General features: G+C 44.9%; 1 protein-coding gene across 1 annotated transcript in view; it reads right to left on the bottom strand.

Annotated features, from left to right (window-relative positions):
- The window catches only part of CATSPERD (cation channel sperm associated auxiliary subunit delta), an 83,908-nt gene that overhangs the window by 40,441 nt on the left and 19,005 nt on the right, over positions 1-24,462 (bottom strand). Inside the window, exons 7-14 of the mRNA XM_049876514.1 lie at positions 23,891-24,008; positions 22,328-22,407; positions 19,797-19,947; positions 15,944-16,039; positions 14,733-14,815; positions 12,988-13,164; positions 6,000-6,113; positions 879-968 (exon numbers count right to left, since the gene is read on the bottom strand). Of these exons, the coding sequence (XP_049732471.1) occupies positions 879-968; positions 6,000-6,113; positions 12,988-13,164; positions 14,733-14,815; positions 15,944-16,039; positions 19,797-19,947; positions 22,328-22,407; positions 23,891-24,008 (909 nt within the window). The remainder of the gene's footprint in view (positions 1-878; positions 969-5,999; positions 6,114-12,987; positions 13,165-14,732; positions 14,816-15,943; positions 16,040-19,796; positions 19,948-22,327; positions 22,408-23,890; positions 24,009-24,462) is intronic.

Here is a 24,462-nt window from a genome sequence, read left to right as displayed (position 1 = left end):
CCTTTGCTTCTAATTCTACTGCCGGTGAGAACATTCTGGAAACTCAAGGAAATGACTCCAAGCTGAGGGTTTTTATGTCCTTGTTCTGAGTCCCATCATCAGGTGTGGCTGTGTTTCTCCCCCCTCTTATCTGTGTTGTGATGTGCCAAAAGCTGGGACAAAGAGTCAGTTGTGGCCCATCCTGCCTTGCGGTACCCCTTCCGGTGCGTACCATCCTTGTGATCCTCGTCACTGGGATCAAATGCAAACGCCCTGGTGTGACTGGGAGGCCCCATGAGTCCCCCAGGCCCATCTCTGACCAACCCCCTCCCATCCCTGCAGACTTCTCCTCCTGGCTTGCCTCAGTTCTGCTGCCTTAGTTTCCCCAGTGAGCTCAGGTCTCATGCTCTCCCTGGGCTGGGCTGGGTTCCCGGTGACTTGTCCACCCACGTCTGCCCCTCTCCAGTGTGACACTTTAATGACATTGTGGATCTGGATGAGGGTTTATTTCAGGCCTGTCTTCCCACTAGGAGTCCTGGGCGGGGAGGGTAAGCGCTAGGCTGCTAACCAAAAGGTCAGCGGTTAAAACCCACCAGAAAAAAGCCCTGGTGATCTGCTCCTGTAAAGATTACAGCTGAGAAAACCCCATGGGGCAGTTCTCCTCTGTCACACAGGGTCGCTATGAGTTGGAATCAAGCCCACGACACGCAACAACTTCCCAGCAGACTGACTACTTGGTGGGAGCAGACCTGTGTGGTGGGAGCAGGGACTGTGCCGCCTCCAGATCCCTCAGGGCCTTGACCTGGGCTTGGCAGGAAGGAGGGAGGGGGCAGGAACCTGGCCGGGCAGTGAAACCCATGCCCTTGATGGGGCTGGGTGCGGAGGGCGGCGTGGCTCACCAGCTGATACTTGGTGTTCCCGTCCGAAGTGTAGCCCTGCTCCTTGATGGTCGCCTGCAGCCCCAGGGAGTGTGGGTTGCTCACTGTCACCTGAGGGGCAGGCAGGAGAAGCATGCTCTGTGACCCCCAAACACCTTCAGACTGAGAAACTGAGCTCATTCTGCAAATACCACTGCCAGGCGAATCCCCAGATGCACCCTGGACCCAGTCCCCTGGATTCAGTCCCCAGCCCCCCAGGATGTGGCCTCTGAACCCTGCTCTGCGGACTCTGGGGCTGCAGACCTGTGGCCTGCAAGGGCACCATTTGCCCCATAGAGGAAGGAGGAACAAGAAAGTGCAAGGTATGAACCAGTGCCAGGCCACATCTGACACCGTGCAGGCCCTGTGCCCAGACCTTGGCCCATCATCAGCAACCCTTTTATTTTGGGACACTCCTCTTATATCCTTACCCAAATTCCCCCATTTGCACGTTGATTGTTTGCAACCAAGAGTCTAGGCAAAGAAGCCCTGGGACTGCAATGGTTAAACACTTGGCTGCTAACCGAGAGCAGACAGTTCAAAGCCACCCAGCAGCTCCACACGAGAAAGACCTAGGAATCTGCTCCCATAAAGACTACAGCCTAGAAAACCCCATGGGGCAGTTCTATTAGTCACTACGAGTCAGAATCAACTCAATGACACCCAACAACGACAATGAGCCTAGACTAAGACATCTGGGTTTTGGGCCCGGGAACTCTGCTGTTTCTCAAGCACCCCCTCACTGGATGAAGGAAGGCTGTAGGGGTTGGAGCTCTTGGCTGGAAGTGACAGATGCTGACTCTGGCTGAGCTAAGAAGAAAAGGAGGCTCCTCAAAGAGCTAAACATGAAATTACCATATGACCCAGCAATTCCGCTCCCAGGGATATACCCAAAAGTCTACAAAGCAGGGATTCAAACAGATACTTGTACACCAATGTTCACTATTCACGAGAGGCGAAATGTGGAAACAACCCAAGTGTCCATCAAAGATGAATGGATAAACACAATGTGGTCCGTCTGTACGGTGGAATAGTATTCAGCCATAAAAAGGAATGAAGCTCTGATACATGCTACAACATGGATAAACCTTGAAATGTTAGGCTAAGTGAAAGAAATGAGGCACAAAAGGATAAATATTGTATGATTTCATTTATATGAACTATTCAGAATAGCTACCGCCTGTCTGTCAGTTTGTCATACTGTAGCGGGTTGCATGTTGCTGTGATACTGGAAACTTTCCCACCAGTATTTGAAATACTAGCAGGGTCATCCATGGTGGACAGGTTTCAGTGGAGCTTCCAGACCGAGACAGACAGGGAGAAGGACCCGGCAGTCTATTCTGAAAAAAATTAGCGAGCGAATTATGAATAGCAGTGCAACATTGTCTGATACAGTGCCAGAATGATGAGCCCCTCTGACTGGAAGATGTTGAAAATACAACTGAGGAAGATCAGCCCTCTCAGGCTAGAGTGGAGCTTGACGTGGAGGGAGTTGAGCTTTCGGGACCTTCATTTGCTGATGTGGCATGACTCAAAATGAGAAGAAACAGCTGCAAACGTCCATTAATAATTGGAAAGTAGAATGTATGAAGTATGACTCTAGGAAAATTGGAAATCATTAAAAATAAAATGGAACACATAAACACCAATATCCTAGGTGTTAGTGAGCTGAAATGGACTGGTATTGGCCAATTTGAATCAGACAAAATCATATGGTGTGCCATGTTGGGAATGACAAACTGAAGAGGAATGTATCATGTTCATCGTCAAAAAGAACATTTCAGGGTCTATCCTTAAGTACAACACTGTCAGTGATAGGATAATATCCATACACCTACAAGGAAGACCAGTTAATACAACCATTACTCAAATTTATGCACCAACCACTAAGGGCAAAGATAAAGAAATTGAAGATTTCTACCAACTTCTAGAGCCTGAAATTGATCGAACATGCAATCAGGATGCACTGATAACTAATGGCGATTGAAATGTGAAAGCTGGAAGCAAAGAAGGATTGGTAGTTGGAAAATATAGCCTTGGTGATAGAAACAATGCTGGAGACCGCATGAGAGAATTTTGCAAGACCAATGACTTCTTCATTACAAATACCATATTTCACCAACATAAATGGTAACTATACCTCATCAGACAGATTACACAGGAATCAAGTCAACTACATCTGTGGAAAGAGATGATGGAAATGCTCAATCTTATCAGTCAGAACAAGGCCAAGAGCCAACTGCAGAACAGACCATCAATTGCTCATGTGCAAATTCAAGCAAGCTGAAGCTGAGAAAAATTAGAACAAGGCCACAAGAGCCAAAGTACGGCCTTGAGTGTATTCCACCTGAATTTAGAGACCATCTCAAGAACGGATTTGATGCACTGAACACTAAGGAACAAAGACCAGACGAGTTGTGGAACGACATCGAGGACATCATACATGAAGAAAGCAAGAGGTCATTAAAAAGACAGGAAAGAAAGATAAGACCAAAATGCATGTCAGAAGAGACTCTGAAATTTGCTCTTGAATGTTGAGTAGCTAAAGTGAATGGAAAAAATGACGAAGTGAAAGAGCTGACCAGAAGATTTCAAAGGGCAGCTCGAGAAAGTAGAGTATTACAATGAAATGTGCAAAGACCTGGAGCTAGAAAACTGAAAGGGAAGAACACGATCAGCATTTCTCAAACTGGAAGAACTGAAGAAAATTTCAAGCCTCAAGTTGCAGTGTTGAAGGATTCTACTGGGAAAATACTAAGCAATGCAGGAAGCATTAAAAGATGGAAGGGATACACAGAGTCACCATACCGAAAAGAATTGTTTGATGTTCTACCATTTCAGGAGGCAGCATATGACTGAAAACCAATGGTACTGAAGGAAGAGGTCCAAGCTGCACTGAAGGCATTGGCTAAAAACAGGGCTCCAGGAGTTGACAGAATATCAGTTGAGATGTTTCAACATAAGGATGGAGCTCCGGAAGTACTCACCTGTCTATGCCATAAAATTTGGAAGACAGCTACCTGGCCAACCGACTGGAAGAGATCTATATTTATGCCTATTCCCAAGAGGGGTGATTCAACAGAATGCAGAAATTATTGAACAATATCTTTAATATCACACACAAAGAAAATTTTGTTGAAGATCATTCAAAAGCAGATGCAGCAATACACTGACAGAGAACTGCCAGAAATTCAGGCCGGATTCAGAAGAGGGCGTGGAACCAGGGATATCACTGCTGATGTCAGAGGGATGCTGGCTGAAGTTACAGAATACCAGAAAGATGTTTACCTGTGTTTTATTGACTACGCAAAGGCATTCGACTGTGTGGATCATAACAAATTATGGATAACATTGAGAAGAATGGGAATCCCAGAGTACTTAATTCTGCTCATGAGGAACCTGTATACAGACCAAGAGGCAGTCGTTAGAACAGAACAAGGGGATACTGTGTGGTTTAAAATCAGGAAAGGTGTGTGTTGGGGCTGTGTCCTTTCACCATACTTAGTGAATCTGTGTGCTGAGCAAATAACACAAGAAGCTGGACTATATGAAGAGGAACGTGGCATCAGGATTGGAGGAAGACTCATTAACAACCTGCATTATGCAGATGACACAACCTTGCTTGCTGAAAGTGAAGAGGACTTGAAGCACATACTAATGAAGATCAAAGACCACAGCCTTCGGTATGGATTATACTTCAACATAAAAAAAAAAAAAACATAAAGAAAACAAAAATCCTCACAACTGGACCAATGAGCAACATCACGATAAACAGAAAAAATACTGAAGTTGTCAAGGGTTTTATTTTCCTTGGATCCACAATCATCACCCATGGAAGCAGCAGTCAAGAAATCAAAAGATATATTGCATTGGGCAAATCTGCTGCAAAAGACCTCTTTAAAGTGTTAAAAAACAAAGATGTTACCTTAGTGACTAAAGTGCACCTGATCCGAGCCATAGTGTTTTCAATTACCTCATATGCATATGAAACGTGGAAATGAATAAGGAAGACTGAAGAAGAGTTGATGCCTTTGAATTATGGTATTGGTGAAGAATATTGAATACACCGTGGACTGCCAGAAGAAAGAACGAATCTGTCATGGAGGAAGGACAGCCAGAATGCTCCTTAGAAGCAAGGATGGTGCAACTTTGTCTCACATACTTTGGGCATGTTATCGGAAAGGATCAGTTCCTGGAGGAGGACATCATGCTTGGTAAAGAAGGTCAGTGAAAAAGAGGAAGACCCTCAACAAAATGGATTGACACATTGGCTGCAACAATGGGCTCAAGCACAACAATGACTGTGAGGATGCTAAAGCACTGGGCAGTGTTTCGTTCTGTTGTACACAGGGTCGCTATGAGTTGGAACAGACTCGACGGCACCTAACAACAACTACAATATCTAGAATAGGTAAATACATAGAGGGAGAAAATAGACTAGGAGCTGAGAGAAGGAGGAAATGAAAAAAAGAATTTGTGGAAAGGTTAAGGGGCAGGTCAGAAGGAGACTAGAGAACAAGGCATTGGATTAGTGGTTTCCAGGGGCTGAGGGCCACCACCCATCCGTCAGTTTGTTGTACGATGTTGCTGTGATGCTGGATGCCACCCCACTGGTATTTCAAAGGGCGAACAGGTTCCAGCAACACTTCTAAACTAAGGTAGACCGGGAATAAAGACCTGGTGATCTGCTTCCAAAAGTTAGCCGATGAACACCCTGTGGACCACAAGAGAACACTGTCTGATACATTGCTGGAAGATGAACCCCCTGAGGTGGAAGGCACTCAAAATACACAGTGGTTGGAACAACGGACCAATGGCTGTGAAGGTGGCACAGGATGGGGCAACGTTTCCTTCTGTTATACACAGGGTCGCCAGGAGTCAGAGACGATTCCACAGTCACTGAAGACAAGGGGCTGGGGGAGGAGGGGTACAGAATTCCTGTTTGGGGTGATGAAAGGGTTTTGGGAAGGGTGACGATGGTACAACATTGTGAACTGATGCACTTAAATAGAACAGGTAAATACATAGAAATAGAGCACGCTTCCAAAGGTTAGGAGGGAAAATTTTATGTTATATACATTTTACCAAAAAAGACACACTCACTAGTGGAATTGGTGGATTGCCCAGTTGAGGTATTATAAAACCGGTCAATGTCAGCTCGCTGTTCATATCAATGGTATACATTCTGTTTCCAAAAAACCCATGGAGACGTTGCACCTGATTAGAAATGCAGAACAGGAAGTCAACCCCCCTGTTCCCAAAAAGAAAGGACAAGTAGGTGAGAAGCATTAGGTGGTCCCCTAGGATGGAAACTTTCAGTCTTACCGGCCCTTTTGACAGACTCATTAGACTGTCTTTCCTGCGAGACTCTGCATTCCCCAGAGACCCTCAAGGTCAGCCCCACCACAGCCCCTCCCTCCCTCCCTCCCTCCCTCCCTCCAGAAGCACCCTGCCCCGCTCTACAGGAATTGCTTCCTTGCGTTTCTTCACAGCGTTAGTGCCCAAGTGCACATCTGCAGACAATAGCACTTAGTCTTGCCCGTTCTCGAAAACTGTTACGTTTTCTTTCAATCTTTAGGTTCCCCCTCCATCGCCTTCTTTCCCTCTCATTTTATCTTTGAAGACCCCAGTTCGTTTGGCCTGTAGAGTCTGGCACATTTGGCAAACTTTCTGGTGCAGCTGAGCAGATTCCTGTGTTTGCCACATTTCTGGCAGATGGAAGGCTTGGTCACACTCCAGGTGATGGCGTTGGAAGGTTCTGGCTTTCACTGGGTTTACTGTATAAAAGAGCAGATTAAACAAGCAGAGATGTGGGAAGATAGATGTCACACCACGTGAAGATCACCATGGAGCCAAGGATCAGAAGCTGAAAAAAGAGAAGGACGGTCCCTCAGAGCCGACAGAGAGAGTGCCTTCCCCTAGAGCTGGTGCCCTGAATTCGGACTTCTAGCCTCCTCAACTGTGAGAAAATTAATTTCTCTTCTTTAAAGCCACCCACTTGTGGTATCTCTGTTATGGCAGCACTAGAGAATTAAGACATCATTCCTGAAAATATCCCAAGTATCCTTTCGGAAACTACCCTTGCCCATCCTTGGGCATGTGGCCTAACGGGAATCAACTGGTAGGCAATAGCCTGCTCCTATCTTAAGGACTGGGTCCTGACTGGCTCATCCCCAACCATGGGGATTGGGTCGGGAAAGGGAATGTCATGCTCTCAGGGCCCATGAGATATTAGAGGCATTTGCTGAAATTTCTCTTGGCTTCTGCAGGGCCTAGCCTCAGAGACCCTCTCAGTTCCGGGAATATTGTGGTAGGAGGAAGTGAGGCCTAGAGAACTGGTAGCCAGCTTGCTACCATTTTATGAGATCCCAGAACTTCCCAGAGGCATCTGGATGAAGCACAGAACACCAAGGAATGCAGAGAGGAGAGGTGGAGAGAAGTCAGGTCCTTGGTGGCATGACTTAAGTCACTAGATCAAGCCTCACCTGAAGCCTCGCCTCTCTGGACTTTGTGGTTACATGGGTCAACGTGTGCCTCTTTGGTTTAAGCCCATTAGATCTGGATTTTCTGGCACTTGCAAAACAATTAATCCAAATTGTTACATTGGTATTTTTAAAAATCCTCTCCTCTCTAACCAGTCAGCCTGGCCCAGGTCAGGGCTGATCCCCAAGGTTTGGTGGAGACCTGGAGCCCAATCAAATCTCCCTGTCCAGCAACTCTTGGAGATAAGTTACCCTGGAACCCCAAAGGTCAACATCTACATAAAAAGGGAAGTAGTCCTGATAACCGCAGAACTTATTTTCTAGATTTCTGAACAGTTTTGCATATAGGTTTTTGTGGGTTGCCTGATTCTCTTGTTACAAAGAGCATGCACTATAAGAAAAGCAAAATATATTTCTTTTTAATATAAAAAAATATGAGACATAAAAAAAAATTTTTTTTTTTTTTTAAAGTCATTCAAAGTTGAGAACGCCAACGTTGGGGCTGTGAAGGCCTAGAGTTTAGGGTGGTCAGATTTAGCAAATAAAAATACAGTATGTCTCAAATATTGCATGACACACTTAAAATAATTACTATTTATCTGAAATTCTAATTTAACTAGGCATCATATATATACATATACACGTACATACATAAAACCAAAACAAAATCCACTGCCGCCAAGTTGATTCCGATTCATAGCGACCCTATAGGACAGAGTAGAACTGCCCCATTGGGTTTCCAAGGAGCGCCTGGTGGATTCGAGCTGCCGACCTTTTGGTTAGCAGCTGTAGCTTTTAACCACTACAGCACCATACATTGTTGTTGTTAAAAAAAAAAAACTTTTTTTGCCGTCAAATCGGTTCCGACTCATAGCGACCCTATACACAACAGAACGAAACACTGCCCGGTCCTGAGCCATCTTTACAATCTTGTTATGCTTGAGCTCATTGTTGCAGCCATGTGTCGATCCACCCTGTTGAGGGTCTTCCTCTTTTCCGCTGACCCTGTATTCTGCCAAGCATGATGTCCTTCTCCAGGGACTGATCCCTCCTGACAACATGTCCAAAGTATGTAAGACGCAGTCTCGCCATCCTTGCCTCTAAGGAGCATTCTGGCCACACTTCTTTCAAGACAGATTTGTTCGTTCTTTTTGGCAGTTCATGGTATATTCAATATTCTTTGCCAACACCACAATTCAAAGGCGTCAACTCTTCTTCTTTCTTCCTTATGCATACATATATACATGTATAGATATAGTTTCATTGTGGTAAAATAAAATAAACATAAAATTGGCATTGAGACATTCTTTAATGAGATGGAGAAACAAATCACCAACTTCATATGGAAGGCAAAGAGGCCCTGGATAAGTATAGCGTTACTGAAAAAGAAGAACAAAGTGGGAGGCCTCGCTCTACCTGATTTTAGATCCTATTATACCACCACAGTAGTCAAAACAGCCTGGTACTGGTACAACAACAGATACATAGACCAAAGGAACCGAATTGAGAATCCAGACATAAATCCATCCACATATGAGCAGTTGGTATTTGACAAAGGCCCCAGAACAGTTAAATGGGGGGAAAAGACAGTCTTTTTAACAAATGGTGCTGGCATAACTGGATACCCATCAGCAAAAAAATGAAACAAGACCCATACCTCACACCATGCACAAAAACCAACTCAAAATCGATCAAAGGCCTAAATATAAAATCTAAAACAATAAAGATCATGGAAGAAAAAATACAGACAACACTAGGAGCCCTAATACATGGCATAAACAGCATGTGAAACATTACTAACAATGCACAAACGCCAGAAGAGAAACTAGATAACTGGGAGCTCCTAAAAATCAAACACCCATGCTCATCCAAAGACTTCACCAAAAGACTAAAAAGATAACCTACAGACTGGGAAAAAGATTTTAGCTATGACATTTCCGATCAGCGGCTGATCTCTAAAATCTACATGATACTGCAAAAACTCAACAACAAAAGACAAATAACCCAATTAAAAAATGGGTAAAAGATATGAACAGACACTTCACTAAAGAAGACATTCAGGTAGCTAACAGATACGTGAGGAAACACGATCATTAGCCATGCATTTCCATTTGCATGGAAATGCAAACCAAAACTACAATGAGATTCCATCTCACTGCAACAAGGCTGGCATTAATCCAAAAAACACAAAATAATAAATGTTGGAGAGGCTGTGGAGAGACTGGAACACTTATACACTAAAAAAAAAAAATACACTGCTGATGGGAATTTAAAATAGTACAACCACTTTGGAAATCAATATGGCGCTTCCTTAAAAAGCTAGAAATAGAGCTACCATACAATCCAGCAATCCCACTCCTTGGAATATACCCTAGAGAAATAAGAGCCTTTACACAATCAGATATATGTACACCCATGTTCATTGCAGCACTGTTTACAACAGCAAAAAGATGGAAGCAACCAAGGTGCCCATCAACAGATGAATGAATAAATAAATTATGGTATAGTCACGCAATGGAATACTACACATCGATAAAGAACAGTGAGGAATCTGTGAAACATTTCATAACATGGAGGAACCTGGAAGGCATTATGATGAATGAAATTAGTCAGTTGCAAATGGACAAATATTGTATAAGACCACTATTATAAAACCAAAAAAAAAAAAAAACAACCCAGTGCTGTCAAGTCGATTTCGACTTATAGAGACCCTATAGGACAGAGTAGAACTGCCCCATAGAGTTTCCAAGGAGTGCCTGGAGGATTTGAACTGCCAGCCCTTTGGTTAGCAGCCGTAGCACTTAACCACTACACCACCAGGGTTTCCTAAGAACTTGAGAAATAGTTCAAACAGAGAAGAAAATATTCTTTGATGGTTATGAGAGGGGGGAGGGAGGGAGGGAGGGAGAGGGGTACTCACTAATTAGATAGTAGATAAGAACTACTTTAGGTGAAGGGAAAGACAACACACAATACAGGAGAGGTCAGCACAACTGGACTAAACCAAAAGCAAAGAAGTTTCCTGAATAAACGGAATCTTCGAAGGCCACCGTAGCAGGGGCGGGAGTTTGGGGACCATGGTTTCAGGGAACATTTAAGTCAATTGGCATAATAAAATCTACCAAGAAAACATTCTGCATCCCACTTTGGAGAGTGGCATCTGGGGTCTTAAAACACTAGCAAGCAGACATCTAAGATGCATCAATTAGTCTCAACCCACCTGGAGCAAAGGAGAATGAAGAACACCAAGGACACAAGGTAATTACGAGCCCAACAGACAGAAAGGGCCACATAAATCAGAGACTACATCAGCCTGAGACCAGAAGAACTAGATGGTGCCCGGCTACAACTGATGACTGCCCTGACACGGAACACAACAGAGAACCCCTGAGGGAGCAGGAGAGCAGTGGGATGCAGACCCCAAATTCTCGCAAAAAGACCAGACTTAATGGTCTGACTGAGACTAGAAGGACCTCGGTGGTCACGGTCCCCAGACCTTCTGTTAGCCCAGGACAGGAACCAGTCCCAAAGCCAACTCTTCAGACAAGGATTTGACTAGACAATGGGATAGAAAAAGATGCCGGTGAAGAATGAGCTTCTTGTATCAAGTAGACACTTGAGACTACGCTGGCATCTCCTATCTGGAGGGGAGATGAGAGGACAGAGGGGGTTAGAAGCTGGCGGAATGGACACGAAAAGAGAGAATGGAGGGAAGGAGCAGGCTATCTCATTAGGGGGAGAGCAATTAGGACTATATCGCAAGGTGTACATAAATTTTTGTATGAGAGACTGACTTGATTTGTAAACTTTCACTTAAAGTACAATAAAAAGTTTTAAAAAACTGCCACTGAACCATTTTGAAGTGTACAATCCAGTCACATTCATTACATCACCATGTGGTGTAACCATTACCACTATCCGTTTCCAGAACTTTTTCATCACAACAAAAACCCTGTCCCCACTGAGCAGTAAGTCCTCATTGCCCTTTCCCCCAGCTCCTCGTATCCCCCAATCACTTTCTGTCCCTACGTATTTGCCTATTCTAGGTATTTCATTTAAGTGGTAACAGACAATGTTTGTCCTTTGTGTCTGGCTTCTTTCACTCAGCACGATGTTTTCCAAGGTCATCCGTGTCGTAGCGTGTATGAGAACTCCATTTCTCTTCATGGCTGAATAGCATTCCATCGTACGGACGGACCACGTTTTGTTCATCCATTCGTCTTTTGATGTGGCATCCTGTATTTCACCTGGCAACCCTACTTGGATCTCTCACATGTGGTTGTTGTTGTTGGGTGCTGTCAAGTCAATTCCGACTCGTATCGACCCCATGTGTGAGAATAGAACTGGCCCATAGGGTTTTCTTGGCTGTTACCTTTACGGGAGCAGATTGCCAGGTTTTTCTCCTGCGGGGCGGCTGGCAGGTTCAAATTGCCAATCTTTCAGTTAGCAGTCTAGGGTTTAACCACTGTGCCACACCACAGGGCTCCTTCACGTGTGGTTACTGGCTATGAACGTACTCTTAAAGAAGAGTATGTTTTAAACATAGAACTACCATATGACCCAGCAATCCCACTGCTAGGTATGTACCCAAAATTAAAAGCAGGAACGCAAACAGAAACTTATACCACATATTTTACACAAATAACATGAGCGTTCTACATTTGTTTGCCAACCCACCCACGAGGTGTTTTTGTAATTGCACTATACTAATTTTTTTTAAAGCAACACATAAAAAAACTGACACAGGGTGCTTACAAAAATACCTAGTGGGCAGGGAGGGGGTGGTTGCCCCCCAAAAAAGTAGAAAGCGTGCACGTTCATGCCGTACTATGCACAAGAGCCAAAAGGTGGAAACAACCGAAATGTCCGTCAACAGGCGAATGGAGAAACAAAACTTGGCCCATCCATACAATGGGATAGTACTCGGCCACAAAGAGAAATGAAGTCCTGATGCATGACACGACATGGATGAACCTTGACAATGTCGTTGTTGTTGTTAGGTGCCATCCAGTCGGTTCCGACTCTTAGCAACTGTATGTACAATAGAATGAAACACCACCCGTCCTGCACCTTCCTCACAAATGTTGTCATGCTTGAGCCCACTGTTGCAGCCACTGTGTCAGTCCATGTCGTTGAGGGTCTTCCTCTTTTCCGCTGACCCTGTACTTTACCAAGCATGAAGTCCTTCTCCAGGAACTGATCCCTCCCGACAACACGTCCAGAGTCTATAAGATGCATTATGCTGAATGAAAAAAGTCAATCACAAAAGGGCAAAGACCGTATGATCTCACTTATATGAAATAGCTAGAATAGGCAAACGTTTAGGGACCAAAGCTTGTTAGTGGTTACCAGGGGTGGGAAGGAGGGAGAAAGACAGAGCCATTGCTTGTCTCTGTTAACGGTGTGGTAGGATCCTTTGGAAACGGACAGTGGCAATAGCCGCACAACATGTTGAACATCGTCAATGTCACTGAACTGTACATGAACAATATGTTGAAATAACAAACGTTTTGTTATATATACTCCCACCTCGCTAAAACAATTTTTTAAAAATTATGGAAGAAAAAAAAGTACCTTGAAAAATGATCTAAACGGTTGTAATTACGTACTTGGCAAGCTTTGATCTGGAGATCGGGGTTCATGAGAATCGTCTGGATGTTCATGTGGCACCGCAGGAAGTCGAAAGCTGGGAAATCAAGGTCGGGCAGCGGGCTTAGTATTTCCAGCTTTCCCACGTGGGTGAACATCAGGGCTGCCTCTCGGGACCAGACATTTTCGCTTGAAAGCTCAGAGAAAAATGATTTCGGAGATCAAATATTCTCGTTGAACATTCAAATTTTACCTCATTATTTAGATTTAAAGAAGGTATTTAGAAAAAGAGGCATACATATAGTCTGTGAGTTAATGACTCGACAGCTTTATTGTTTGCAAGGAGTCCTGGTGGTGCAACATTTCAGGGCTTGGATGCTAACTGAAGGGTTGTAGGTTTGAATCCACCTGCTGGCTCCACGGGAGAAAGACCTGGCAATCTGCTCCCATAAAGATTACAGCCTAGGAAACCCTAGAGGGGCAGCTCTGCTCTGTCCCATGGGGTCGCCATGAGTCAGAGTCGACTCGGCAGCACCTAACAATTTGTCTGCAGATGCCGGATCTCTTTTGGGAGTCTAATGAAAACTATGGAACCTCTCCCCAGAAAACACACATTAGAATGTCAGGGTTAGGGCTTCAAAGAGACAGTTCTCGTGTGTCCCACACCCAATTTGCCTATCCTCTCCCGGCCAGTGCACCTCATGGGCAGCCACCACTGTCACTGGAGGTTTGCACGTTGCTGTGATGCTGAACTAGTTACAGTGGAGCTTCAGACCTAAATGGATTAGGAAGAAAGGCCTGGCAATCGACTTCCAAAAATCAGCCTATGAAAACCCTATGGCTCACAACAGTCTGATCCCCAACCAATCTTGGGGATGGCACTGGACTGGGTAACATTCTGTACCATCGTGCATGGGCTTGCCATAAGTCGGGGCTGACTTGACAACAGCCAACAACAACAGCATGCCACTGCCAGGGAACTTTTGGAAAGTATAGTTGGGGGAACACTGAACTAGGAGTCAGAAGACCTGGGAGACAGTTCTCACTCAGCCACTAACTAGTTAGATGGCCTTGAGTACACATTAGTAATACAGACAGACAGACAGAGGTAGACCAGCTGTGCTTGTGTTGACTCCAACTCATGGTGACCTTATGGACAAGAGAATGACACGTTGCCTGGTCCAGCATCATCCTCAGGACCACTGACACGTTCAAGTCCATCGTGATGGCTATTGTGCCAATCCATCTCATTGAGGGTCTCCCTTGCCCTCCCTGGCCCTCTGCTTCATCAAACACAATGCCCTCCTCCAGAGACTGATCCCGCCTGATGACGTGTCCAAAGCAAGTGAGCTGGACGATGTTCTGTTGTGATCCATTGGGTTTTCGTTGGCTGATTTTTGGAAGTCCATTGCCAGACCTCCTTTCTAGTCTGTCTTAGTCTGGAAGCTCCACTGAAACCTGTCTACCATCGGTGACCCTGCTAGTATTAGAAATACTGGTGGCATAGCTTCCAGCATCGCAGCAACATGCAAGCCCCCAAACTATCAGATGGGCAGTGGTCATAAGACTGTGGTGGGCGTTAAATGAGGTAGACACAGAAGGGACTCAGACTACCACCCGGCACATTTTAAGTGCTCGGTAAGTTTTATCTGCTCTTGTTATTATTTTAAACTACAGCCATCTCCAGACTTCAGAAGAAGAATGGTAAGTTTCAGAACAGGACCATTACCAACCAGGTCAGAATTCTACTTTGACTGTTACCTACTTTGATTATAGAACTTGACAGGGTTGCCAGACTGCCGTAATATACACCATTGTGCAGACCTAAAACTGCCAGCTCATTTTCATCTGGGAAAAAGAATAAAACAAAGAAAAGTAATGAGGGATTGAGGGGAGGAGGGAGAGAGGTGGGAGAGAAAAAGGAGGGAAGGAGAGAGGCAGAAGAGGGAGGGGGAAGGGAGGGGAGGAGAAAGAAGAGAAAAAGGGAGGGAAGAAGAGGGGAGGGGAGAAGAGGGAAGGGAAGGGAAAGGAAAAACAAAGTAACCCACCCAGATGGCTCTATACATTTTCAGCAGATCCTTATGAACACATGTGTGTAAGTAAGTCTTTCAGCCAGCTGGTGGGAGGCGCCCCAAAACTCATCACAGCCCTTACCTCTAAGTAGCTGGGAGGGGCCTGGGTTGGGGGAGCTGCTCAGAGGGACTTCGAACTCATAATACCAAAGAAGAAAAGTTTAAAGAACCATGCATCCCTGGTATGATTATAAATTAATTTTTATGTCTTTAATTTACGCAATTAAATTGTTAAATTAAATTATTATCAGGAGACTTGGTGACGTAGTAGTTAAAGCGCTAGGCTGCTAATGGAAAGGTAGGTGGTTTGAACCCACCAGCCGCTCCTTGGGAGAAAGATGTGGCAGTCTGCTTGTGTAAAGATTACAGCCTTGGAAACCTTACGGGGCAGTTCTACCCTGTCCTATAGGGTCGCTATGAGTTGGAACCAGCTCTACGACAATGAGAAAATTCTTATCAATTAATTTTAAACAGATAGATGGACATAAAGAGTAGACTGTCATACAATGATGGGCCAACAGGAGAAATACTGTTTTTTTTTTTTAAGTTAAAAGACCCCATAATTTGTTGTACTATTTGCCTCAAAATTTCCAAGCCAGTAAACTGTTAGGAAAAATATTCTATTGGCAAATTGCATTTTTAGTTCTTGGAAAACAGTAGGAGAAAAACAGCAATGGTACAATTTACTAGCAAAGAAATCCTGAGGACCCACAGGTGTTCTACCTCATCATTAGAGGGCGTGACAGTTCGTGCCCTGGATCGCCTCCCTGAGCGGGCAGTGGCTGCACTGCCTTTTGTTTTGTCATTTGTTGGTCTTGTGGCTGGGTTGGACCTAGCAGGTCAAAAGCCGAGAAGCCAGGTGGGAGGGTTTTTCTAGAAAGCTACCCGCAAGCCAGGCACGCACTGGCAGCGATGCTGTGGATGGTGAGGTTGGCATTGGAAATGGAAGAATAAAAGAGGTAGCGTCTCAAGTTCATGACGACAGTGTTGACCAGCTGACCTGCAAGATAACAAGGCAGAAGCGTGAGAGAAAAAAAAACATACAAACCAAGCTCATTGCCATTGAGTCGATTCTGACTTATAGCGACCCTATAGGACAGAGTAGAGCTGCCTCCTAGGGTCACATAAAAGAAAACCCTCAAGAGATGGATTGACACAGTGGCTGCGACAACGGGCTCAAACATAGCAACGATTGTGAGGATGGTGCAGGACCGGGCAGTGTTTCGTTCTTTTGTACACAGGGTGGCTAGGAGTCAGAACTGACTCGACGGCACCTAACACTGACGACAATCTTTACTGAAGCAGACTGCCGTATCTTTCTCCTGCAGAGCCCCTGGGTGGGTTTGAACCACCGATCTTTCAGTTAGCAGCTGAGTGTTTAACCACTGAGCCATCAGGACTCCTTGAAGTGGGAGAACCCAGGCACAAATTAGGAAGAGGGAGCCCCATTATTGAAACACGGGTCAGCACCCTACCCCTTAACCACCGTTCAGGGTACAATCCGGTGGCGTTGATTATACCCATCACGCGGTGCAACCTTCACCACTAGCGTTCCCAAATTTCCCATCGCCCTTAACAGAAGCTCAGGGCCCTCTAAGCCATGAGTTCCACCCGCCCCTTCAGTAGCTCCTTTTTTCCTACAATTTTTGATGAGTTCCGGCTTCAAATAGCAGGGAGTCCAAGAAAACACAGTATTAAGATGCAATTTTGCAAAACATTGTTGTTGTTAGGTGCTGTGCAGTCAATTCTGACTCATGACAACCCCACGTGTACAGAGTAGAACTGCCCCATAGGATTTTCAAGGCTGTGACCTGTGGCCTGTCTTCTGAGGTGCCTCTAAGAATGTTTATATTTAGTTTTAAGAACATGCAATCCTATGAATCTCCTTGAAAAGAAAGCTCTGGAGAATGGCCGTTGAGTTTATAAGAGAGATGCTTTCTGATTGTCGGAGACTTGACCACCACAGGATGCCTTTTAATATCGGTAATGGGCTTCTGGTGAGACCTTAAAAGGAAACAATGCTCAAAAGGTTAAACACAGAATTACCGTATGCCCCAGCAATTCCACTCCTAGGTATAGACCCAAAAGAAGTGAAAGCAGAGACACAAACAGGTACTTGTATAACAACATCCATTGCAGCACTGTTCACAAAAGGCGGAAACCACTCAAATGTCCATCAACAGATGAATGAATAAACAAAACGTGGTCCATCCACGCAGTGGAGTATTACTCAGCCATGATGAGAAAGCAAGCTCCGATACGGGCTATAACATGGATGAACCTTGAAAACATCAGGCCGAGTGAAGCTCGTCAGTCACAAAAGGGCACGTATTATTTGATCCCACATATACAAAATATTTACAATAGGCAAATGTATAGAGATCAAAGCTTATTACTGGCTTCCAGGGTTGGGAGGGAGGGAGAAACAGGAAATCACTGCTTAAGGGCCACTGGGTTAGGATGGTGTTATGGATTGAATTGCGTCCCTCTAAAATGTGTGTCAACTTGGCTAGGTCATGATTCCCAGCACTGTGTTATTGCCCGCCATTTTGTCATCTGATGTGATTTTCCCACGTGCTGTGAATCCTACCTCTGCCCTGCTAATGAGGCATATTTGGTGCAATTATGTTAATGAGTCAGGACTCAATCTACAAGATTAGGTTGCATCTTCAGCCAATCTCTTTTGAAACATAAAAGAGAGAAGCGAGCAGAGCAACAGGGGGACCTCCTGCCACCAAGAATGAAGAACCAGGAGAGGAGTACATCCTTTGGACCCGGGGTGCCTGTGCTAAGAAGCTCCTAGACCAGGGGAAGACTGATGACAAGGACCTTCCCCCAGAGCCGACAGACAGAGAAAGCCTTCCCCAGGAGCTGGCACCCTGAATTTGGACTTCTAGCCTCCTGAACTGTGAGAGAATAAACTTGTTTGTTAAAGCCATTCACTCGTGGTACTTCTGCTATAGCAGCACTAGACGACTAAGACAAATGACAAACCTTTTGTTACATATATTTCACTACAATAATTTTTTTTTTAAAAAGAGAGAGAGAAATAAAAGACAGCCCTCTATCAGGGAGCCCTGGACACAGGAGTGGCTGAAAAAGCAGCTGGAATCGCCTCTGTCCCAGGGTCAGCTCCCAGCTCCAGTCAGCCCAGAGGGAAGCACGGTCTGTAGACATGGCTCTTCCCCCAATGGAAGAAGAGGGCTCTGTGCTGGCCCAACCATTTTGGAGCCCTTTACAGAAAGAAAGCTTTGATTTCATTCCTTTGATGTGATTACCTGTGCTCCCTACCCTGGGTGGCAGCCCTGACCCCTGAACCTCTCTTGGGGGTCATCCCTCCCTTTTCCGGAAGAATAACCCATGTTTGCAGCCGAGTAGCTTATCAATCCATTTCCTTTGTATAGAATCCCAGAAATCCAGTATTCTTCCTTCCTTTTGTCCCATCTCAGTCCCCTTCAGTCCAAGCCGGCAACCTTTCTGCTGAGATGGTTGATTGGATCCATCGGTCACAGGCCTTGTCTCCTTACCAAACAGTTGTCCTGCCACAGTCTTAGTGTCCTCCCCACGTCATGCCTTCTCAACTTGCACAACATGGAGAGGCAGAGACCTTTCCACATATTCAAGTTCTGCTTCCTTTTCGCTTAATGATCCATTTATCAATTTACCTCTTTGCTCTGGCATTTTACTCTAAGCAGGGAGGAGAAACCAGGTCACGCCTTCCACATTTTGCTTGGAAATCTCAGTTAAATATTCAAAGTCATCACTTAACAGGTTCTACTTTCCACTAAACGTTCAAATGTACTGCAGTCAAGTTCTTTGACACTTTACAACAAGGATAGTCTTTCCTCCAGTGTCCAAAAACATGTTCACAATTTCCTTTTTTAATTTTGTGATTTAATTTTTTGTTGCTGTTGTTGAGAATGGAAACCCTGGTGGCATAGTGGTTAAGTGCTATGGCTGCTAACCAAAAGGTCGGCAGTTTGAATCCGCCAGGCGCTTCTTGGAAACTCTACGGGGCAGTTCTACTCTGTCCTATAGGGTCACTGTGAGTCGGAATCGACTCGACGGCAGTGGGTTTGGTTTTTTTTTTTTTTGGTTTGGCTGTTGAAAATATACACAGCAGAACAAAACACCAATTCAACAGTTTCTCCATGTACAATTCAGTGACACTGGCTACATTCTTTGACTTGTGTGACCACTCTCACCCTCCTTTTCCAAATTGTCCCACCCCCATTAAAAGTAACTCACTGTAAGTTTCCTATCTAATCTTTCGAGCTGCTGTTGTCAATTTGATCCCATGTAGTTTTCGAAAGAGCACAATGCTCAAGGCAGAGATTCTTTACTAATGAAGCTAAAGTATTGTTTGGTTTAAAGATGACTTCAGTGGATATTTTTGGTTTAAAAAAATGTCATTGTGGTAAAATATATGTGACAAAAAGTCTGTCGTGTTAACCCTATGTAAGTGTGTAATGGTGGCATAGTGGTTAAGTGCTTGGCTGCTAACCTAAAGGTCAGCGGTTGAACCCACCAGTGGCTCTGCAGGAGAAAGATGTGGCAGACTGCTTTTGTGAAGGTTTACAGCCTTGGAAGCCCTCCAGGGCAGTTCTACTCTGTCCTATACGGTCGCTATGAGTCATAACTGACTTGATGGCAACAGGTTTGGATTTTTGGTTTGCTATTATATTTACCATGTTGTGCTAAGCAGCAGCCCCACCTGGGGCCTTGCCCTTCCAGCCTTCCCCAGGGAAGTGGCTCACCTGCATTCCGGGAAATCAGCAGGCTGTCATCAGACCAGATGATTAAAATGCCTTTCTGACCAGGGGTGATGAGGACTTCGAGGGTTCCTTTGTATTCAAAGGGCAGCCCAAAGCTTCTGTTGAGTGGGTGGTCTGAGTACACAAACTTGGCCTACAAGAAAAGACTACTGAGCCTTGAGAGGTCATTACAGGGCAATAGGACCCTGGGAATGAACACATTTTATTATTCACACTTGGTTCAAACTTTATCTAGTCCAATAGGTCTCATCCCCTGACCCCAGGCAACACTTGACACTCTCTGGAAATGTTTGTGGTTGTCACAACTGGAGCAGGAGTGCTACTGGCAATGAGTGGATGGAGGCCAGGGATGCTGCTCAACACCCTGCAGTGCCCAGAACGTCCGCACCCCAGAGAAAAATCCCCTCCCCAGGCCCACATTGCCCCCATTGTGCCTGCATTATCACAGGAGTTGATTTCCCTGGGTTAGTCTCTCTCGTTCCTCCAAACCAACTGAACACATATCCCAGAATCTTCTTCTCCTAACAGCTGTTTTTTGAAGCCACTCACACCTTGAGTGTTGGGAATTGTATCTCTCTAGGAGTTGGCTGCTCTATCACACCTAAACTCGTCCGTGTGGTTTTCAAAGTGTTCTCCTATCTGTGTGTTATGAGAGACCTCAGGAAGATCTCCAAGGCCTTCTGACTGCACTACATGAGCAGGTAAAGTTCATCAAGATACCCCTTTCCCAGAAGATGCACCACGAGAAAAAACAAAACAGGCGCCACGGAGTCAACTCCAACTCATGGTTACCCCACGTGTGCAGAATAGAATTGCGCCATACGGTTTCCAAGGCTGTGACTTTTTGCCAGGCCTTTCTTCTAAGGCACCTCTGGGTGGGTTCAAACCACCAACCTTTTGGGTAGTAGTCGAGCATTTAACCATTTGCACCACCCAGGAACTCCTTTGTCTATACTATTATGGACTTAATATTTTTGTTCAAATTCAGTTCATGTTGACTCATCTTTTAAACTTAGCCTTATCCTAGATGTCAATATCTGTGAAATCACAGGTTTCATGAACAAGTTTTTTGAATACACGTTAACATAACTGTTAAAAAATGTTTGACCTGAGACATTTCAGATCATCTCACACGCATCAGCAATATATGCACCATACTTGCAGTTTATCCCCAGTGCTCAGCACAGTGCTTAGCATCTAGCAGACACTACGTAAATACTGCTGGATGCATGGCTGAATGGACAGATGGGGGGGAAGAGTAAAGGATGGATGGATGGGATGCTAGGTGGGTGCGGGGTAGGTGGGTTGTGCATGGATGGATGGATAGGTGGGTGGGTAGGTAGGTTGGTGGGTAGATGTACGGATAGGTAGGTGGATTGATGAATAGGTGGGTAGATAGATGAGCAAGTGGGTGGGTGGGTGAGTAGGTAGGAAACAAATGAGTGGATGGATGAGTAGGGGGTATATGAGTAGATGGGTAGGTAGGTAGATGAATGGATGGATGGATGGATAGATGAGTATGTGGGTGGATGTAGGTATATATGGTTAGATAGGGAGATGGATGGATGGATGAGTAAGGAGGAGGCAGATGAGTAGATGGATATATAGTGGGTATATGGGTAGACAGGTAGATAGATGAATGAGTGGATGGGTACATGAGTGTGTGGGTGGATATACGTATATACATGGTTACGTGGGTGGGTGGACGGATGGATGGACACATGGATGGATGAGTAGGTAGGTACAGATGAGTGGATGGGTGAGTAGTGGGTATATGGGTGAGTAGGTAGATTAAATGGATAGATAAGTATGGGGGTGGATATATTATGTATGGTTAGATGGGTGGGTGGGTGGAAGGATGGATGAGTTTATGACAGGAGGATAGATTGATGGATAGATGGATAGGTGGCTGGTATCTTAGTCATCTAGTGCTACTCTAACAAAAACATCACAAATGGGGGGGCTTTAAGAAACAAATTTATTTTCTCAGAGTTTAGGAGGCTTGTTATTAGGGTGCCATTGAAGTCAGTTCCGACTCATAGCGACCCTATGTACAACAGAACGAGGAGCCAGAAGTCTGAATTCAGAACACTGGCTCTGCGGGAAGGCTCTCTCTCTTAGTCGGCTCTGGAGGAAGGTCCTTGTCTCTTCAGCTTCTGCTCCTGGGCTATCTTCGCATGATCTGGCATTTCTCTTCAGCTCTGCTCGCTTGCTTGCTTGATCTCCTTTATGTCTCAAAAGAGATTGGCTCAAAATACACCCTAAACTCATCCTGCCTCATTAACATAACAAAGACAACTGGTTCCCAAATGGGATTATAACCACAGACACAAACGTTAGGATTTACAACACATTATTTTGGGGGGACACAATTCAATCCATAACAGATGCATAGGTAAGTAAAAAGCTAGATAGATTTCAGAGATGAAAAGCTAAGTTGTGAGTTTTAACAAAAACCTGAGTTTAGGCAAAAGTCATTTAAGTAGTGCTTTTTCCAGTTTAAGATAACTTACTTTTGTTCCATCAAGGACAAGCAGCCCGATCTGTGACAGAGAGTGAAAGAAGAAGATCCCACCCAAATAACCGAGTAATGCTTCCTATGGAACAAACAGAAAATATTGTGTACGAGTAAATTAGAGACATTTAAAAAAAATCATAGCCATATTTTTAATTCTAAATTTAATTTCCAGTAGAGTGAATGGAAGTCTTGTTTTAATAATCAATGTCCCCTCTAGAGAAATATAGTACCTAGGGAAGAAACTTGAAGGAGGACAGCCTTGTTTTGGGGAGCTTGGAGGAAGGGGTGTGACCTAGATGACTAGTTGTTCACCTAGGTCCCTCACTCCTTGGGACATGATCAGGACTTGAGAGCAGGGTAGACTCTTTCTGCTTTCCTCCTTCCAACTACCAAGGGGTTGGGGGAAGGCATTCTCTGAGTCAGAAGGAAACTTCCTCATCCCCTTAGCTACCCAAGGGTCCTGTTCTCTCTTCCTCTGTTCAATACCCAGCTTGCCAAGCTGCGTGGCCTGGTCAAAGGCCCTGCACCTCTCTGGGCTTTCTTCCCTGTATTAGTGTCTGGTGGCTACTGTAACAAATACTCCAAACTGGGTAGCTTAAAACAATCAAGGTGTTGGCAGGGCCATGCTCCCTCCGAAGGCTCCAGGGGAGGAGCGTCCTTGCCTCTTCTGGTTGCTGCCAGCAACCCCTGGCATTTCTTGGCCTGCAGACGCATCACTCCAGGCCCTGCCTCCATTGTCATGTGGCCATCTTCCCTCTGTGTGCGTCTCTGTGTACTCTACTCTTCTTAAAAGGGCAGCAGGTGTTGGATTTAGGGCATAACTTAACCCAGTATGACCTCATGTTAACGAATTACATTGGCAAGGTTCCTATTTTCAAATGAGGTCACATTCTGAGGTTCTGGGCAGACAAGAAGTTTGCAGGACACTTCTTCGACCTGCTACAGTCCCCTCATCTGTAATATAGGGGTGACGATTATCATGGATCAAATCACATCCCCCAAAAAGAGACGTTAAAGTCCTAACCTTGCTACCTGTGAACGTGACCTTGTTTGGAAACAGCATCTTTGAAGACGTTATCAGTTAACATGAGGCTATACCAGAGAAGGGTGGGCCCTAATCCAATGTGATAACAAAAAACCTGCTGCCCTCAAGTTGATTCCAACTCATAGCGACCCTGTAGGACAGAGCAGAATTGCCCCATAGGGTTCCCAAGGCTGTAATCTTTATGGAAGCAGACTGCCACATCTTTCTCCCAAGGAGTAGCTGGTGGGTTCAAACTGCTGACCTCTTGGTTGGCAGCTGAGTTCTTAACCACTGTGCCACTAGGGCTCCCAGCCTTGACTGCAGTGCCCGGCTTCTCACAAGCACTCCATAAACTCTGCTCTGATTTTACCTGATCTGAAGCCTGTTGCGTCTTTGTCTAGCTTCCTAGACGCCTCAGTCAGCTCTTTTGGCTGGACTTTTCCAAACCACACAGACTCTTAAAGAAGGAAAAGTCCCCGTTCACCCACCACACAGTACACATGTGTTGATTTTCACCTTCTTACCAAATTTCACGTACCTGATGGTAAAAAGCAAATTTCTGAAATGTGTATCCATAGGTATTTGAGTAGTATATATTAGCTCGAGATACTACCTCTCCGTACAAATATGCAAAAATCGAATCACCTATATCCTGGAAAAACACAGATAAAACACTCACTTTAAGAGAAGATCGATGTAGGGGCTCAAGCAGGTGCCTGTACACCAGTGTTCACTGCACCACTATTCACAACAGCCCAAAGGCGGAAACAACCCAGTGTCCATCAACAGATGAGTGGATAAACAGAATGTGGTGTGTAGGGTGATGAAAAACGTTTGGAAATGGATAGTGACGATGCGCAACACGGTGAATGTAATTAATGGTGCTGGATTGTACACTTCAGAAAGCTTAAAACGGAAAACGTTTTGTTACATACAGTTTACTACAATAAACTTTAAAAATAAGAAGGCAGATACCAGCAATCATGTTTTTGGGCATTTATCCCAGAGAAATGAAAACTCATGTCCACATAAAACCCTGCACACAAGTGTTCAAAGAAGCTTTTATCTGTAATAGCCCCATACTGGAAACAACCAAGGTGTGGTAC

This window comes from Elephas maximus, chromosome 3 (genome assembly GCF_024166365.1).
Source record: "Elephas maximus indicus isolate mEleMax1 chromosome 3, mEleMax1 primary haplotype, whole genome shotgun sequence".
NCBI classification, from domain to species: domain Eukaryota; kingdom Metazoa; phylum Chordata; class Mammalia; order Proboscidea; family Elephantidae; genus Elephas; species Elephas maximus.
Note: the sequence above shows the minus strand (reverse complement) of the source record. Positions and strands in the feature narration are given on the sequence as shown.